Here is a 15,948-nt window from a genome sequence, read left to right on the forward strand (position 1 = left end):
ACAAGCAGTTTTTTTTTCTGTTCTCTTCTCTCTTCTGCTTCCAAAAATGTTGTCCTTTTATTCAAAAGATATCAACCACAAAATATTAGTAAACAGTTTCACCTGTTAGCTTGTGGCGTTTGTCATTATGCTAGTAATTTGGAGAAATGTCTCTTCTACACGGAACATTTAAATACATTTTTATTGCTATTATTTATTTCATGCTAAAAGCTGGACTAGTCTCATATGTGTCAGATACTGGCATGCTTATATAGTGCATAATGTGTGTTAGGCCGTATTTGTGTATATATTTCAGGATAACTGTAGTACCATCTGCATGGACCATCTGACCTCAGTGCTTGGCAACATTATTGTTTTTTGTTGGGGCCTCAGCCTTCAGCGCGGTCATCTGCTGCAGTAACCTTGTCCTCAATTTGTTCAGGGTGCTCCAGGTGACCGTGGAGTCCCTGGACTTTCCGGGCCCAAAGGTGGTAATGGTGACCCGGGGCGTGCTGGAGAGCCTGGCCTGCCTGGTGCCAGAGTGAGTAGTGTGATTCTCTGTGTGGCTTCGACGGCAAATTCTGTAATCACACTGATGATTGATATGGTGATATTTGTGAGCAAGATTGATAAGTCTGAGACCCATGGGGTGAATCCACTTCCTGTGAACACATAACACAACACAAAACGCAAGTAACATAGACTAAAAATATGCCTGTACAACGTGGAATACTTGCCAACCCTTCTGTCTTTATTTAGCAAAATAATAGCCAAACATTGAAAGGGAGGAATTAGTAGGCATCTCTGTTTACTGTCTGTTTTTTTTTGCATACAGGGTCTCACTGGTCGCCCTGGTGATGCTGGTCTTCAGGGTAAAGTTGGGGCCACAGTGAGTATTAATATCAGGGCAACGGTCAGGCCTTCAGAAAGTGCCTGTTGTGTAGTATGTTTATGATACCCCTAGATAGCCCTTTAGTACTTGTTGAGATAACTGAAATCAGTGTTAAAGCTTTTTGTTGTTACATTTGTTTAGTTGTTCTTTGTCATGCAGTTTTCAGGTTACATAAATAGCATTTATAACTAATAGCTTTACGTTTTCTGGAAACGGTCACTGCACTAAATTCTAGTAGAGATTAGAGGTGCTCCTGGCTGCCCCCTACAGGGAGTCCCAGGTGAGGACGGTCGCCCAGGACCCCCTGGCCCAGTTGGGACCCGCGGCCAGCCCGGTGTGATGGGATTCCCTGGACCCAAAGGAGCCCATGTGAGTATTTCTCTTTGCAAAGTGTGAACAGGGCCAGCAAGTGGGGTCAGGCTCTTGAGAAAGGCCTGTTAATATTTCAATGTTAAATATTTGCTGTATATAAACACTACAGTTAGCACACCTTTACCTTAAGCTCTAAGGTAAGAGACATGGAAGATTTCTAAGCAAAATAATTTTGCTCCTCAGGGTGAGCCTGGTAAACCAGGAGAGAAGGGACTGGTTGGGAGCCCAGGTGTACGGGTAAGATCCTCTTCCTACAGATCTATGCATTTCTTTTCCTGATTTATGTTATTTAACATTTAGTGTATAAAGAAGCATATTGTTTTCTCATTACCAACCGATGTTCGAATGTAAAAAATAACTCCACAGTTAGATACGAGACAGCTGGAATGTCAATGTCCTCCAGGTTGTTTTTCAGAACTCTTTTTTTTGCAAACGAAGCAATTTCTGTTAAGTGCTACTTGAGTTGACTAAGCATCCGTAGTCATTGGTATATTAACATCTCATGTGATGTCCAGATTGATTGATTTTCCAATCCTCACTCAATAGGGTCTGTCAGGCAAAGATGGTGAGACTGGACCCACTGGACCTCTCGGGCCTGTGGTAAGTTGACCTCACATCACGTTGTGATGATGAGAGGAGATTTCTTTCTGTACTTCATGTGAAACCATGTGACCACCTTGTAGCTCCTGTTGAGAAACTCATTGCTCATGATGCATCCTTCTCACAGGGAGCAGCTGGAGAAAGAGGAGAGCAGGGACAGCCAGGCCCCCCCGGCTTCCAGGTACGTGTTGTCACTCGGCAGGATGCTGTAACCTGGAGACAGCACAAGGGTGAACCTCAGTGCATGTACACTAGGCAAATAATAAGAGGTTACACTATTACAATCACTGCCACTAATACAATCAATTTGGCTAGAAGAGTATATTGCTTTATGCCTGGGTGGCACTGTAGTGCACTGGTTAGCACTGTAATGCACTGGTTAGCACTGCAGTGCACTGGTTAGCACTGTAGTGCACTGGTTAGCACTGTAGTGCACTGGTTAGCACTGTAGTGCACTGGTTAGCACTGTAGTGCACTGGTTAGCACTATTGCCTTATACCTCTGGGACCAGGGTTTGAGTCTGCCATGATTCCATATGTGTGGAGTTTGCATGTCCTTCCTGTATCATGGTGGGGTTTCCTCCAGGTACTCTGGTTGCCCCCCCCCCTCCATAGTCCAAAAGAATGCTGAGGTTAATTTGAGTTAAGAAATTGCCCAGGAGATTTTAAAACGCACCAGATAAAATACAACTCCCAGCAGAAAACAGAAAGAAGTGCCGAAGACAGACATAAATATCCGTCGCTAATTATTGGATGGCATTCATGCTGAATTCTCCTTTCACCCCTAGTGTTTTACATCCCACCTGGTTTCCAGCTCCTCCTAGTGGTCAGGCAGCATGATGCGCTAGAAACGCGACACATTTAATACTTGTTCACGGCGAGAGTGCCAGGAAGAAAAGTGGAAATAAATGACGAGCAGAATAATTCTCCAGAGGGCAGTAAGACATAAAGTTATTAGTTAAGTTTATTAAAGGAATAAGCAGGTATATTGGTAAAAACAGATTATCCCTCCAGTTTCAGCCCATTTTTTAAGTCCAAATATATAAACTGTATAGTAATTAATGAGTTCATTTGTTAGGGTTGCTCTGGTTATAAATAGTTTTGCATTTACCAGTCCTATTTTCAGTGTGGATTTGCTGCTTACTCAGCCTGCAGAAACACAAGACTTGATATTTATTGTTACTGTCACAAATACCAATAAAATAAAAGCCACAATGCTTTCATAAGGGATAACGATGGACAGAACCGTGTGACTTGGGGATACGATGAAGTAGTAGGGATGGGTTTAACAAAAGCAGCGGGAAGGAATGGAAGCAAAAGTCAGCAGAGGAAAAACACAGGAGACAAACAAACCGAGATGCAACTCAACTGGTATTGAACGCTAGAGTCTGGACATAGTGCAGAACTGGTTATGGATGAACTGAATGAATGACCTGTTTACCTGACTCGGTCCTGCCCCAGAACCTCTGTACTCCTTCTCCAGCTTGCAGAGTGCTGATAGTGTGAAATGTAGAGAGTGGTAAAGATGGTTCAGTCCTTTTGGGCAAACATTTGGGGAAGCCTGTAGCTCTGCTACCTGGACTTCGTTATGGCTTAGAATTGTTTACATTACTAGACAAATTTCTAGACAAAAAGGCATCGGACCATGAAAGATGGACACTTAAAAATTTAGACTATATTAAGATATTTGAAGGAGGCTTAAATGCCAACTCAAATTTACCTTTAGTACATAATATGCTGTTACCTATTATTATCAGCTTAAAGGCCCCTCAGCAGATGAAATTAATCAGATGAAAACGGGATTAAATGCTCTCTGGCATTCATGCTTCCCATAATGCACTGTGCTGTGACATGGTGTAACAGCTGAATTATTCAACATGGATAAATTGTTTTCTATGGCATGAAACTCAGTGTAACCAGAAGAAGGCAAACATGTAATAGCCAAAATAATTTTTACACAATAGAAAAGTAAAGAATTCCATTTTGTATCTCTGTGTAGGGTCTGCCTGGACCTACTGGCGCCCCTGGTGAAGCAGGCAAGGCTGGAGAACCGGTAAGGACCATAAAGGATCAGCTGTACTTTTATTGCGATGTTACGGGTCTGCTTTTGATCCTGATCCCTCAGACCTCAGTGGATAACATTATGCGATGGCAGTGACAGTACAATGTGTAACAAATTCCTGTCCTCATGTAGGGTCTCCCTGGAGAGGGAGGTGCTCCTGGTGTAGTTGGAGCCAGGGTAAGTTTTTTGGTTCTTACAGACATAATGTTTGGTTCTGTGTATTATGTGTTGGGAACTCTGCAGTTCCCTTTGCACCCACAGTCATTGTATTTTTTGTGGCCTGGTCTCCCCTCACACAGGGTGAGCGAGGTTTCCCAGGCGAGAGAGGTACACTTGGTCCGCAAGGCTTGCAAGGACCTCGTGGTCTTCCCGGGAGTGCAGGAACTGATGGACCTAAGGTGAGCATCACGCTTCTTCATGCATTTTCTTACCATCAGTCCCATAAACTATAGGCACTTTCACACTGGAGTTCTGTCACCTGGTGCCGGTGTAGAAGTCCCTGGGCTGTTTCCACCCGGAAGTTTTGTAGCTCCTGACCACTGTCTTGCAGTGCTTCGCGTTCACACTGCATAACGGAACAGGGACCTTTACGCCAAACAAACATTTTGTACGTTAAACTTCACACAACAATGGAGGTGAACAAGTTGTTTTTTCCGTTATTTTTTTGTTACTGAAGGGATCGATTAGAATCAAAATGGGGCAGAACCTGTTATTAATATTTTGTTTTTATGACCTCTGACACATTTATAATTCTTATTAAATCTGGCTAGCTGACCGATCGTTCATTTTCCACAGAAAAAAAAGATGTAGCATTATCCCACAGAAACTGACAATACTAGAAAAAAGTATATTGGTTAGCGATCACGTTTTCCAGAAATATGGAGACACGGGCAAAAAATGTTTTCATTGATGCATTAAATGTAATTGAGGTACAAAAATCTCTTCAGTTTTCGCTCTGCTGTTTACTTTTTCCTCTGCAACTTCTGTCTATGTTCCCCAAGTAAGGTGTTTGTGGTCGGCCGTTCTGCAAGTTTATTGCTGCAAGCACCTCCCCAGTAGTTTGTGTTCCTATGAAAAGTACCTAGTCTGGAGTAGGGACTGAAAAAGGGTTCTGGCACTACCTTTGAGGAACTACTATCAGACCTAGTTTCTGCAGTGTGAACATAACAAAAGTTCCTGATTCTGGAAAAAAGTTCTTATTCCTGAAAAAAGTTCCTGCAGTGTGAAAGCACCCTATGTTGCTTTTTACATTCAATTTCAGTAACTTTTAAAGTTCATTTTAAAATCCTGACTTCAACATATATCGCCCTGCATGACCAGACTCCAGAATATATCACAGATCTTCTGTACACTGTCACGGTGAGCCTGTCCCTTAGGTCATCTGGTCAGGAACTTTGAACAGTCCCTTGTAGAAGTTTAAAGACCCAGGCTTTGGAATCCTCTTCCAGTATCCCTGCGGTCTGTGGACGCTGATAAGTTTAAATACTTGCTGAAATCTCATTTTTAAACTAGCCTTTTTACCCCAGCACTTCAGTACAGGTGTGTCCCTGGTGGGTTTTATTTTTGCATTTTATTTTTATGATGCACTTTGTCACTGTCCTTTGTTCTATTGGTTTTAGCCTCATTTCTATACGTTTATTTATGTACCAGTTTTAAAATGTGAAGCACTTTGTGACATTTTTGCCTGTGGAGTGTATTTAGTTACTTACTCCGTAACTATGGTTTTGGAAACACTTCATCCAGGAACTCATTTCAGAATGACGTATGTGTCATTGCCATGATTTACTATAAGAATAGTTTCTGACCTGGTACTGAGGTCAGGTTACATTTATGTTTTTCTGTTGTTCGTTTATGTTGTTCTGGAACTTACTGTAATATACACAGTGGCTTAACTTTTGGTGAAATATTTGAGGCAGGGCAAAAATAGTGATTTATTACAATGATACAAGTTTTACCACAATGATATGAGCACAAATACTGCCGGAAATTCTTTATTAGTTGCACAGAGTGCAGAAGTTTTTCGAGAACACAAGAACCATATCTTCCTTGAGTCAAGTTTAGAGAGTAGCCAGGTTTTTCATGGTGACTTTAGGCATCAGACATCTGTCAGACTGGAGCGAAATGTGACCCAAAACCTCCTTTGCTAACACATGACCATAAAAGATGTCTTGCATAAGGCTACGAGGAAGCATAATGTCTGTAGTGTAATCCATAGTGTTTTACGGGCTGTTGTGTAGCTCGGTTGCTGGTATCCTTCTCTTACAGAGTTTCCCTTCTTTTCCAGGGAGCTATTGGGCCCGGTGGCCCCCCCGGTGCCCAAGGACCCTCAGGCCTCCAAGGCATGCCTGGGGAGAGGGGTACCTCTGGGATAACTGGGGCTAAAGGAGACAGAGTGAGTGGCAAACACCCGCTTGCCTGGATACTAGTAGATACCTTAATTCGCTTACATATGTCCCAGCTCCTCTTTGTATGTTAAACGATAGTCAGTCTATTGCCATTGGTACAGTGGTTATAATGAGCGTTTATAGTGCTATATGCTATAGCGCTGTGGACTCATTATGCTGGTTTGTTCTGCAGGGTGACAGTGGTGAGAAAGGACCTGAAGGTGCCCCTGGAAAAGATGGAGCGAGGGTGAGTACCTGCTCTGAGAGGCTGGGCACTGCATCATTTCCATAATTAATTAAGTGATTGATTGAGGAGTTAGTAATTAATGATTTTACGTTTTTTAAACGTACTGAATTTTAAATATGTGTGTGTGCTATCATGCGTTAATCTGGTACATGGTGTATTGTGACATTGACTTGCAGTTGGAGGTAATGGTTGAGTTAATGACCTGTGTTTGTGTCTTTTTCTCTTAGGGTTTGACTGGCCCACTTGGCGCTCCAGGTCCAGCGGGCCCTAATGGTATAAAGGTGAGGCGTCATATCACAGCTAATTTTTGTGATGAAACGTTTTGGTGGATTAATGTTATATATATGACTGTTTTCTTCTGATATCTGTTTTAGGGTGAATCAGGTCCCTCGGGTCCTTCTGGAGTTCCTGGGGCCCGCGGTGCTCCTGTAAGTCACTGCAGTCTGTTTAAAAGGCTCTGTATGTAACCTGAAATTGAAATAACTCACTTTGTATCCCCGACGTTGTAGTGCTGTAGCGTTGTTACCTCCAAATTCAAAGGTTTCCCTAAGCTATGTGAATGACGGCTTAATTCAATCCTTGGATTTGATTGATGCTGGTGTTGTACCACTTTCTAGTCAGCAAAAATTGGTCTTTGTCCATTTGCTGGTTTCCCTAGTAGGCTTCTGCGAATGGATGGCAGCACAAATGCCTCTTATCTGAAATATAAGCGTCACGCCCGGTGTCCTGGGTGCTTGCTCTGTGCGACTCTAGAATGGCTCAAGGTTTTTGGCAGTGGCGACATCAGAGCTACACAATCACTGGAATTTACAGATTTCTAAGTAGGGGTTAGTCAGTGTTTCACTTCATTGTGCGAATTACGGTAAGCTTTACCCATGTCATAGAGTACAGGACAGCTTCCGCCATGGGCGATCGGTACCATGAAGATCCCGTTGCTTTTATTTACTGCTAGCATAGACATTGTCGGTAAACGTGTGGTAAATAAATGGTTTTAATAATGCAGGAGAAATCAACTTATATTACCACTAGTATCCAGCATTCCAGGATGTTTCCATGTTTCTACCCTGCCTTGTTTTCTGCCCTTTCAGGGAGATCGTGGCGAGAATGGACCCCCAGGCCCCACTGGCTTCGCTGGTCCCCCTGTGAGTGTTGATTCATGGACTCTTTTCATGATGCACACGCATCAGTCTAAAGCCACTTTATTCAGCCCTACCTGGCATGAGAGATATCAGAACTCTTTAAGGAGAAGCAATTAGGAGACGATTAGAAGCCTAACTTCGAGGAAATTAGAGGTGTCTTTAACATGTTCAGTCATAAGGCATCTCAGCACGTTTGCATGATGTTGATCACACTGTCTTCTGATGACTTTATGGTAATTTGCTTCATAATCTGTAGACACCTTCATCTAGAAAAATGTACTTGTAAATAGTCATTAGGTGGTATTTTCCCTTTGTTACTAAACTGTCTAGCCCATTGCTGACAAACAAATGCTTTGAATTAAGTAAAACATTATTTATTCTTTGTAAATGTCAAAACATAACTTGAACGATTTGTAGCATTTATTTTCTTCAGTGCTGAATTTTCTTCATGAACTCCTTCAAACCTGGGCCATGTTGCTGAAACCATGCATGTGAAATGGCCGGTTCTTCTCGACCACTAGGGTGCAGATGGGCAGCCTGGAGCCAAGGGTGAGCAAGGAGATTCTGGCCAGAAGGGTGATGCTGGATCTCACGGCCCTCAGGGTCCCTCAGGAGCCCCAGGACCTCCGGTAATTTTCTACTGTCTTTCGTTTGGTGATAAGAAGCTTCAGTGTGGACCTTCAAGAATTTCCTCCCTGAGATCAATAACGTTCATCTTATCTTATCTTTGCTGCCCATTTTGTCATTAGCAGTGGATTTCAATCATGTATGTTAAATAGCCTGGGAAATGTTGTTAATCTGAGTTTTCTCCTTCAATTCAGGGTCCCAATGGTCTAACTGGTCTCAAGGGTGCCCGTGGTGCTCAAGGTGCCGCTGTGAGTCACGTCAGCTTTTTACACATTATTCACACACTGTCAACAAAGAAAGTGCCGATAGATAAGAGCCACATAATTTTTAGGAACTTTTCTCATTAACCAAATTTACGAAAACATGTCAGATTTCCTCTACAATCATCTCTTTGTCTTTACTTAACATTGCAGCAGGAAGTATTTAAAGCCTAATGTTTCCGATGAACTGACTGGAGTTCAGCATTGCAACCCTCTTCTCTTACAAACCTCTTTATCCCAAAGGGTGTAACTGGTTTCCCTGGAGCTGCTGGAAGAGTCGGTTCACCAGGTCCCAGTGTAAGTACCAAGCCATCACAGCTCAGGCACAGCTCTCTGTCCAGGAAGTGCTGCTTTGTTCTGGGCGTTTCTATCCTGAATACACCGTTCTGTTGTTGGGACGTGCAGCTTGTCTCGATGCATCCTTGTGCTCTTTGTGTTCTGGATGTTGCCCTGGGTGACATCAATCTGAACTGTATTGAAGCAACAATAATGACAGTCAAAATATAGACTATGCATGTTTCGAATAATAAGTAAGATCAAGTTGTAGTGCATATAGAATGTACTAAATATAAATCACCATTACAATCAAAAGGTATAAAAATAATAACAGTAATGATAATTATGCTGCTAGCAGTTTATAATGAATATAACAATTACACACACACACACACACACATATATATATATATATGTATGTATATATATATATATATATATATATATATATATATATATATATATATATATAAAACAATCTTTAACAATGCCTAATACATAAGGCTCTCAAAAGCTGCGTATTGGCAACATGAATATTTCAGATTTTACATATTTTCTCTCATTCACAAGTGAAATTAATAAAAACAGCGTAACTGTCCAATTTGTCTTGACTTAAAGTCAAGTTAAACAAGAACCAAACTTATTTAGAATCACATATGTTATTATAATAATACATAATTTGATTAAAAATCATGTAGTTAAGCATTATATAAATATATGGTTTTTATATACTGATTGATATTTTTATTAGACACAAGTTAATTATCATGATATGCATTTTGATTCGGTGTGTGTGACTGTTTCCTTTGGCTCCTGCTCAGGGTAATCCCGGTTCTGCTGGTCCTCCTGGTCCTGCTGGTAAAGATGGACCCAAGGGTGTTCGTGGAGACCTTGGTCTTCCAGGAAGACCAGGAGAGGCTGGCCTGCGTGGAGCTGCTGGGCCTCCTGGGGAAAAGGGCGAGCCTGGAGCGGACGGGCCCCTCGTGAGTTTACAGCTCCTGGACTGTGACCTTCACACTGTCGTCATAGTAGTAGACTATACCTGACTTGCCATTTTCCAGTCACTGAAACCCAAGACTTGCTGTAACCCACGTATCCCTTATTCCAGGGACCTTCTGGCGCTTCAGGTCCCCAAGGTCTTGCTGGATCTCGTGGAATCGTGGGTCTCCCTGGGCAACGTGGTGAAAGAGGTTTCCCAGGCCTCCCTGGGTCTTCTGTGAGTTTGCTTTTAATCTATGCACATGTTCTATAGAAAAACTGCAGCACGGTCTTGATGAAAATCAAGAGAAATCAAATTTATTTTAGAAACAAAATGGTGGATGAAGAAGGTCTGTAAAACAGTGCTGGCCTGGTTGAGACCAGTGTTTTCCTCTGTAGGGAGAGCCTGGGAAGCAAGGAGGGCTTGGAGGTGCTGGTGAACGTGGCCCACCTGGTCCCATTGGACCTCCTGGCCTGACTGGACCTTCTGGTGAACCTGGGCGAGAGGTCAGAGTTCACAATACAAATTTCTCATGAATCAGCAGCTATATGAGACAATAAAAGGTGAATAATGTGATTTCTGCTGCTTCTGTTTAACTTGGAAGGGTAACCATGGTATAGATGGACCTCCTGGAAGAGATGGAGCTGCTGGGCTTAAGGTGAGAATATTCTTCCATCTGCAAGGTAGTGAAAATTACTGATCAACACCATCCAAACCAAGGTTTTCTGATATTAATTTCCTTTGCAGGCACTCCCACGTAAATGTAAGAGGATAGACACTGATTGATACTAATATTCTAGTTCATTTCATATTGAAATTAGTTAGTTACCTATTGATTAAACCAGGCACCTAACAATTGGCCACAAATATATTTGAGAAACTGCAGTACTGTCCTGGCATTAGACTGGCATTTTGTGCCTTTTATCCCCCTGCAGGGCGAGCGTGGTAACACAGGTCCTGCTGGTGCTCCCGGTGCCCCCGGTGCCCCCGGTGCCCCTGGTCCTCTTGGCCCTCTGGGCAAACAGGGAGACAGAGGAGAGGCCGTGAGTGTATATTTTGTTTAACTGAGAAATAACTCCCGGTCTGCAAACATGCTATGAAGACCTGCTGAATGTACGAATATTATTTTAACAAACTGCTCATCCATGAATGTATGGTATCAGTGTCTGATGGATTCCAGCAGGATTCCAAATAAGTAGTTAATTTTCCAAATAAGCGGTTTTGTTAATATTATGTATTTATTATGTTTTCCTCCCATTTCCTTCGCACCTTCTGCCTCACAGGGATCCCAAGGACCAGCAGGAGCTCCAGGTCCAGCCGGGGCCAGAGGGATAGCAGTGAGTGTTCTTATCCTTCACTGCGAAATCGCCCCCCCTGTCTGCATGCACATGGCTCCTTTGCTCCCCCGTTAAGCTGCACACACTGGGTCAGAAGCCGACACCATGTCCTTCACACATATTAACCAGCCCCCACATGGTCAGATCATCCATCCATCCATCCATCCATTTTCCAAACCGCTTATCCTACTGGGTCGCGGGGGGTCCGGAGCCTATCCCGGAAGCAATGGGCACGAGGCAGGGAACAACCCTGGATGGGGGGCCAGCCCATCGCAGGGCACACTCACACACCATTCATTCACACATGCACACCTATGGGCAATTTAGCAAGTCCAATTAGCCTCAGCATGTTTTTGGACTGTGGGGGGAAACCGGAGTACCCGGAGGAAACCCCACGACGACATGGGGAGAACATGCAAACTCCACACACATGTAACCCAGGCGGAGACTCGAACCCGGGTCCCAGAGGTGTGAGGCAACAGTGCTAACCACTGCACCACCAGGCCGCCCCCTGGTCAGATCATATCATTTTTTTCATACAATATCTGTACATTGACTTTGCTTCCACAAATATTCAGCCAGTACATATTTTGTAATTTTTTTTTTAAATACAACCATTATTTAAAAGGGAATATGCTGTAATATGTAGACACATTTTGGTAAAACCAGTCTTGCAGCCGCAGAGCTGATTTGTCCTTTTTTTCCAGGGACCTCTAGGCCTCCGTGGAGACAAGGGTGAGGTTGGGGAGGCAGGTGAGAGAGGACTGAAGGGACACCGAGGATTCACCGGCCTGCAGGGTCTGCCTGGACCTCCCGTAAGTCATCTGCTCCTCCGAGCTGTTCTTAGGTCAGATGCCTGCAAGCTCTATGTGGAGCCGCTGATGATGGAGGAGAATGATTCACCGACTCTCCCCAGCTTAAAACCCATGCAGCTTACGGCAACTCGCAAATATGACTGAAAATAAGTAAATACGTGTAAAAATTAACTTCGGGTGGCCGTTCGCCCGACAGCGCCACGCTATCTAGTGGACGCTGCGCAGCGTAAGACAGTTGCCGCGGGAAAGTAGTGTACTGTACAGCAGCGTGACCATCCCAGCTGCTCCCGCATCTCCCAGTCTGATTCTCACACCGAAAGTCAGCGCGACTCTCCTATCCCAACACACGTCCATACTGAGGCATCACCTGTCTGTCGGAAGGGAACCCAGCTGTGAGTCAGGGACAGTCTGTATTAGAGATATTATTCAAGCACCTTGTTCTTCTATTATATGCATCTGTTTTGTCTCATGCTTGCAATTATATTGTCCCGTTCATGTTTTTAAAAACACGTAATTCAGTTCGACTATTCAACAAAATACCTGCATGTTGCTAGTCGGTGTTCCTCTCTGGAAGAGTGGTGAGTGGGGGACTTAGGGAATACCGAAGTAATGTACAGTAACCACCCCCCCCCACGGTAATTTTTCTCAGCTCAGTGATGGACGTAGCATTATTTTAAAGTATCTCCAGCTTTAGTTCCCATCTGTTGTGAGTAGCCTTGATCTGTTGTTGTAGGAACTGCTACAGTTGCTATGTCTTTGATCTCTGTTAAATGTAATGATATTTGTGAAACGGCTTCCTGTTTACTGGCTTTTCTTGTTTGTTTTCAAAAGGGCCCTTCTGGTGAGGCGGGTTCGAATGGGCCTGTAGGTCCTGCTGGAGCTCGGGTGAGTGGATAAACCTCCTCGTCTTTCTCATAATCGCTTCTTGCTTTTTTGATAATGGTTGTAGATGTAAGCTATGAAAACGGCACTTTCCTAGGGAGCTCCCGGCCCTATTGGACCCCAAGGAAAGGATGGAGCTAATGGGCTGCCAGGTGTTCTTGGCCCTGTGGGACCCCGTGGACGTTCAGGAGAGAATGGGGCCACTGTGAGTTGAGATGTCCTGCCTGTGCTGTTTTACATTCTTCTTGTTGAGATGGTGTAATGGACAAATTGATAAAAAAACACTCAGCATTTTCTCATACTGGCTTTAACACTGTCTCTTGATCTACCTTGTAAGGGTCCTCCTGGGCCTCCTGGTATTCCCGGACCCCCCGGCCCCCCCCGGACCTGGCATCGACATGTCTGCCTTCGCAGGCTTCTCCCAAGAAAAGGGCCCAGATCCCCTGAGGTACATCAGGGCAGATGATGCATCCAGTCCGCTGCGAGAGCATGACATAGAGGTGGAGGCCACCCTCAAGTCTATTAACAGCCATATTGAGAACATCATGAGCCCAGATGGCTCCAGGAAGAACCCAGCACGCACCTGCAGGGACATCAAGCTGAGCTACCCTGACTGGAAGAGTGGTGAGTGGGAGACCAAAAGTGAACAAAATGAAACGTACAGTGCCTCCCGCCATGGTCATTTTTCTGTATGTCTGACTTCAGTGACAGACATGGCATTTGCATTGGTCTTGCAAACATGTTAGTCATAACGATTCACTTTTCCAGGTAATTACTGGATTGACCCCAACCTTGGCTGCACCTCGGACGCCATTAAGGTTTTCTGCAACCTAGGGACAGGTGAGACCTGTGTCTTCCCCAATAGCCGCAGCATCCCGCGCAAGAACTGGTGGTCCAGCAAGACTAAAGAGCGCAAACACATCTGGTTTGGAGAGACGATGAATGGAGGCTTCCGTGTAAGTAGAACTTGACAAAGCGAAACAAGCCTGTCGTATAATATCCAATTTAAATACAAATCTCATATCCAAATTGAATATTGATTCAATTCTTTCCTCATTACAAAACACAAACTCTCACTGGCTCCCCCTGCAGTTCAGCTATGGCGGTGACGACCTGCCAGCTAAAGCTGCCGAGATCCAGTTTACGTTCCTGCGTCTGCTTTCCAATGAAGCCTCCCAGAACGTCACCTACCACTGCCGCAACAGTGTGGCGTACCTGGACCACGCCTCCGGCAACCTGAGGAGGTCCCTGCTGCTACAGGGCTCTAACGACGTGGAGATCCGTGCTGAGGGCAGCAGCCGCTTCGCTTACAGTGTTCTGGAGGACGGCTGCACGGTGAGCTCCACACTCCCCCACATCCATCATAATTTGCCATTTGTTGGCGGGTACCTTTACTGCCACTGAGCAAACGTGCTGGCTGCCTGGCTCCAGAGGGGCTTCGGCACAAACGCTCTTTTGGACAGTGTGTTGTAACAAAGCATTGCCTCTCCTTTCTCCAACAGAAACACACTGGGAAATGGGGCAAAACTGTGATTGAGTACAAATCGTCGAAGACCTCACGTCTTCCTATTGTGGACATTGCCCCTATGGACGTCGGTGGTGAGGACCAGGAGTTTGGAGTGGACATCGGCGCCGTCTGCTTCTTGTAAAGAAGAATGGTGAAATATCAAAAGCCATGAAGTAATTCCAATAAGAAACCAAACGCATATTCAAAAACAAGGCAGAGAAATGAGAAAAATAAGTTTTGTTTTTTTTTTTGGGAAAAAAGAAGGACTATCTAAGTTGTGCTTCTGGGATACCTGCACTGAATGGCAGCAGCACCGCATGGGCTGTCTGCTGTGCGTCAACATCAACATTCCCCAGTGCAACTCCTGCAGTCCACTTGTGGGTTCCACGGCCCCCCTCCCAAACCCCACACTGGGCAGACGTTACGCAGACAGGAAGGACACATAAAAATGTGTGAAACAACACAATTTGGTGTTATTTATTATCAAATCTTTCGGGTCAAAGTTGTGGTTAAACTGGAACACTAAGAATCAATAGCCCACACATACTTCATCACTTTCATTTATTCTTATTCGCCCAGCTTGTGAAACGTACTGAACCTCCAGCCAAAAGGAAACCAGTGATCTACCAAGTTTTAGAAAATGTTCTTGTTTCCATTTTTTGCAGCCGTCTAAAAACTTTTCAGTGGTGCTACTGTTGTAACACAGCCTGCAATTTTAAACCACCAGATATCCGTCTATATTTACTTATGTGTATTTATACATACACATTGTGGAAAATATATGTCAGTCTGGGACTTTTATGTTGTTTTTCGGATTTTCCAGTTCCCCACAATAAAGAACATTTTTATACATCTTGTAAGTGAAACCCCCATATTCTTATTAAATATGATTTTAATGAATTTTGTTTTGTTTTTATTTTGATTACCAAAATTGTTTTTAAAGCTACCTCAAATTTTGGAAAAAATAAAACAGCAGCAAACCTTGCCGTGTGCCGCATTCACACAGGTGTCCCTAGTGAGTATGAGAACTGCTGAGGCAAGCTTGACTTTGCTGTCCCGTATTCAGAGGTATGTTCTCTAGAACTGAATCCCTGCCGTCCAAACCCAAACCCCCCCCCTTGCTGGGTTGATGGGTGCACACACGCTATCCCAGCCAGTACCACGGCCCCCACTGGTGTACTCACTCCCACCTTTTCAGTCTGCTTTGCCCAGGTAGGATGGGCCTCTGTGTGAGGGAGTGTATATTTTTATTATTATTGTGAACATTGTTTTGTTGTGGTTTTAATGTAAATTGGAAATAAAAAGAGAAACAATTTACACTGAAGTTCGTTTTTAACTGAATTAAATCAGAAATACACTGACGTAGAGGTGCGGTTCACTTGTACCCTCCTTTGTTTTAAATCCATCTGTCCATGGAAGCAGCTGGCAGACCATGGAAAAGATGCTCCCCCCCCATCACAGGCTACACGGAATCAATATAAGCTATTCAGAAACACCAGTTTATGTAACAGTGGGAAGCCAGACTACTGAGGAAACCCATGCAAATGCAGTAAGAAGGTGGTACAAGGTAGCGCTGGAGAGAGGAAGTGCG

The 15,948-nt window shown here is 44.0% G+C and overlaps 1 protein-coding gene and 1 long non-coding RNA gene across 2 annotated transcripts in view; one reads left to right on the forward strand and one right to left on the reverse strand.

The window, feature by feature from the left end:
* The window catches only part of LOC125744623 (collagen alpha-1(II) chain-like), a 30,056-nt gene extending 14,380 nt beyond the window's left edge, over positions 1-15,676 (forward strand). The window contains 31 exon segments of the mRNA XM_049016625.1: positions 422-520; positions 815-868; positions 1,142-1,240; positions 1,427-1,480; positions 1,790-1,843; positions 1,971-2,024; positions 3,842-3,895; positions 4,037-4,081; positions 4,204-4,302; positions 6,189-6,296; positions 6,482-6,535; positions 6,763-6,816; positions 6,910-6,963; positions 7,624-7,677; positions 8,196-8,303; positions 8,496-8,549; positions 8,805-8,858; positions 9,659-9,820; positions 9,946-10,053; positions 10,215-10,322; positions 10,421-10,474; positions 10,752-10,859; positions 11,100-11,153; positions 11,861-11,968; positions 12,800-12,853; positions 12,948-13,055; positions 13,188-13,226; positions 13,228-13,474; positions 13,619-13,806; positions 13,943-14,185; positions 14,353-15,676. Coding sequence (XP_048872582.1) covers positions 422-520; positions 815-868; positions 1,142-1,240; positions 1,427-1,480; positions 1,790-1,843; positions 1,971-2,024; positions 3,842-3,895; positions 4,037-4,081; positions 4,204-4,302; positions 6,189-6,296; positions 6,482-6,535; positions 6,763-6,816; positions 6,910-6,963; positions 7,624-7,677; positions 8,196-8,303; positions 8,496-8,549; positions 8,805-8,858; positions 9,659-9,820; positions 9,946-10,053; positions 10,215-10,322; positions 10,421-10,474; positions 10,752-10,859; positions 11,100-11,153; positions 11,861-11,968; positions 12,800-12,853; positions 12,948-13,055; positions 13,188-13,226; positions 13,228-13,474; positions 13,619-13,806; positions 13,943-14,185; positions 14,353-14,499 — 2,880 coding nt within the window. The 3' untranslated portion in view covers positions 14,500-15,676.
* On the reverse strand, positions 8,033-9,102 carry LOC125744627 (uncharacterized). Its single transcript, XR_007398461.1, has 2 exons — positions 8,790-9,102; positions 8,033-8,585 (listed from the first exon to the last, which is right to left on the reverse strand). It is a non-coding gene; the product is annotated as an uncharacterized LOC125744627 (long non-coding RNA).
* Positions 15,677-15,948: the final 272 nt, after the last annotated feature.

Source organism: Brienomyrus brachyistius, chromosome 6, assembly GCF_023856365.1.
Source record: "Brienomyrus brachyistius isolate T26 chromosome 6, BBRACH_0.4, whole genome shotgun sequence".
Taxonomy (NCBI): Eukaryota; Metazoa; Chordata; class Actinopteri; order Osteoglossiformes; family Mormyridae; genus Brienomyrus; species Brienomyrus brachyistius.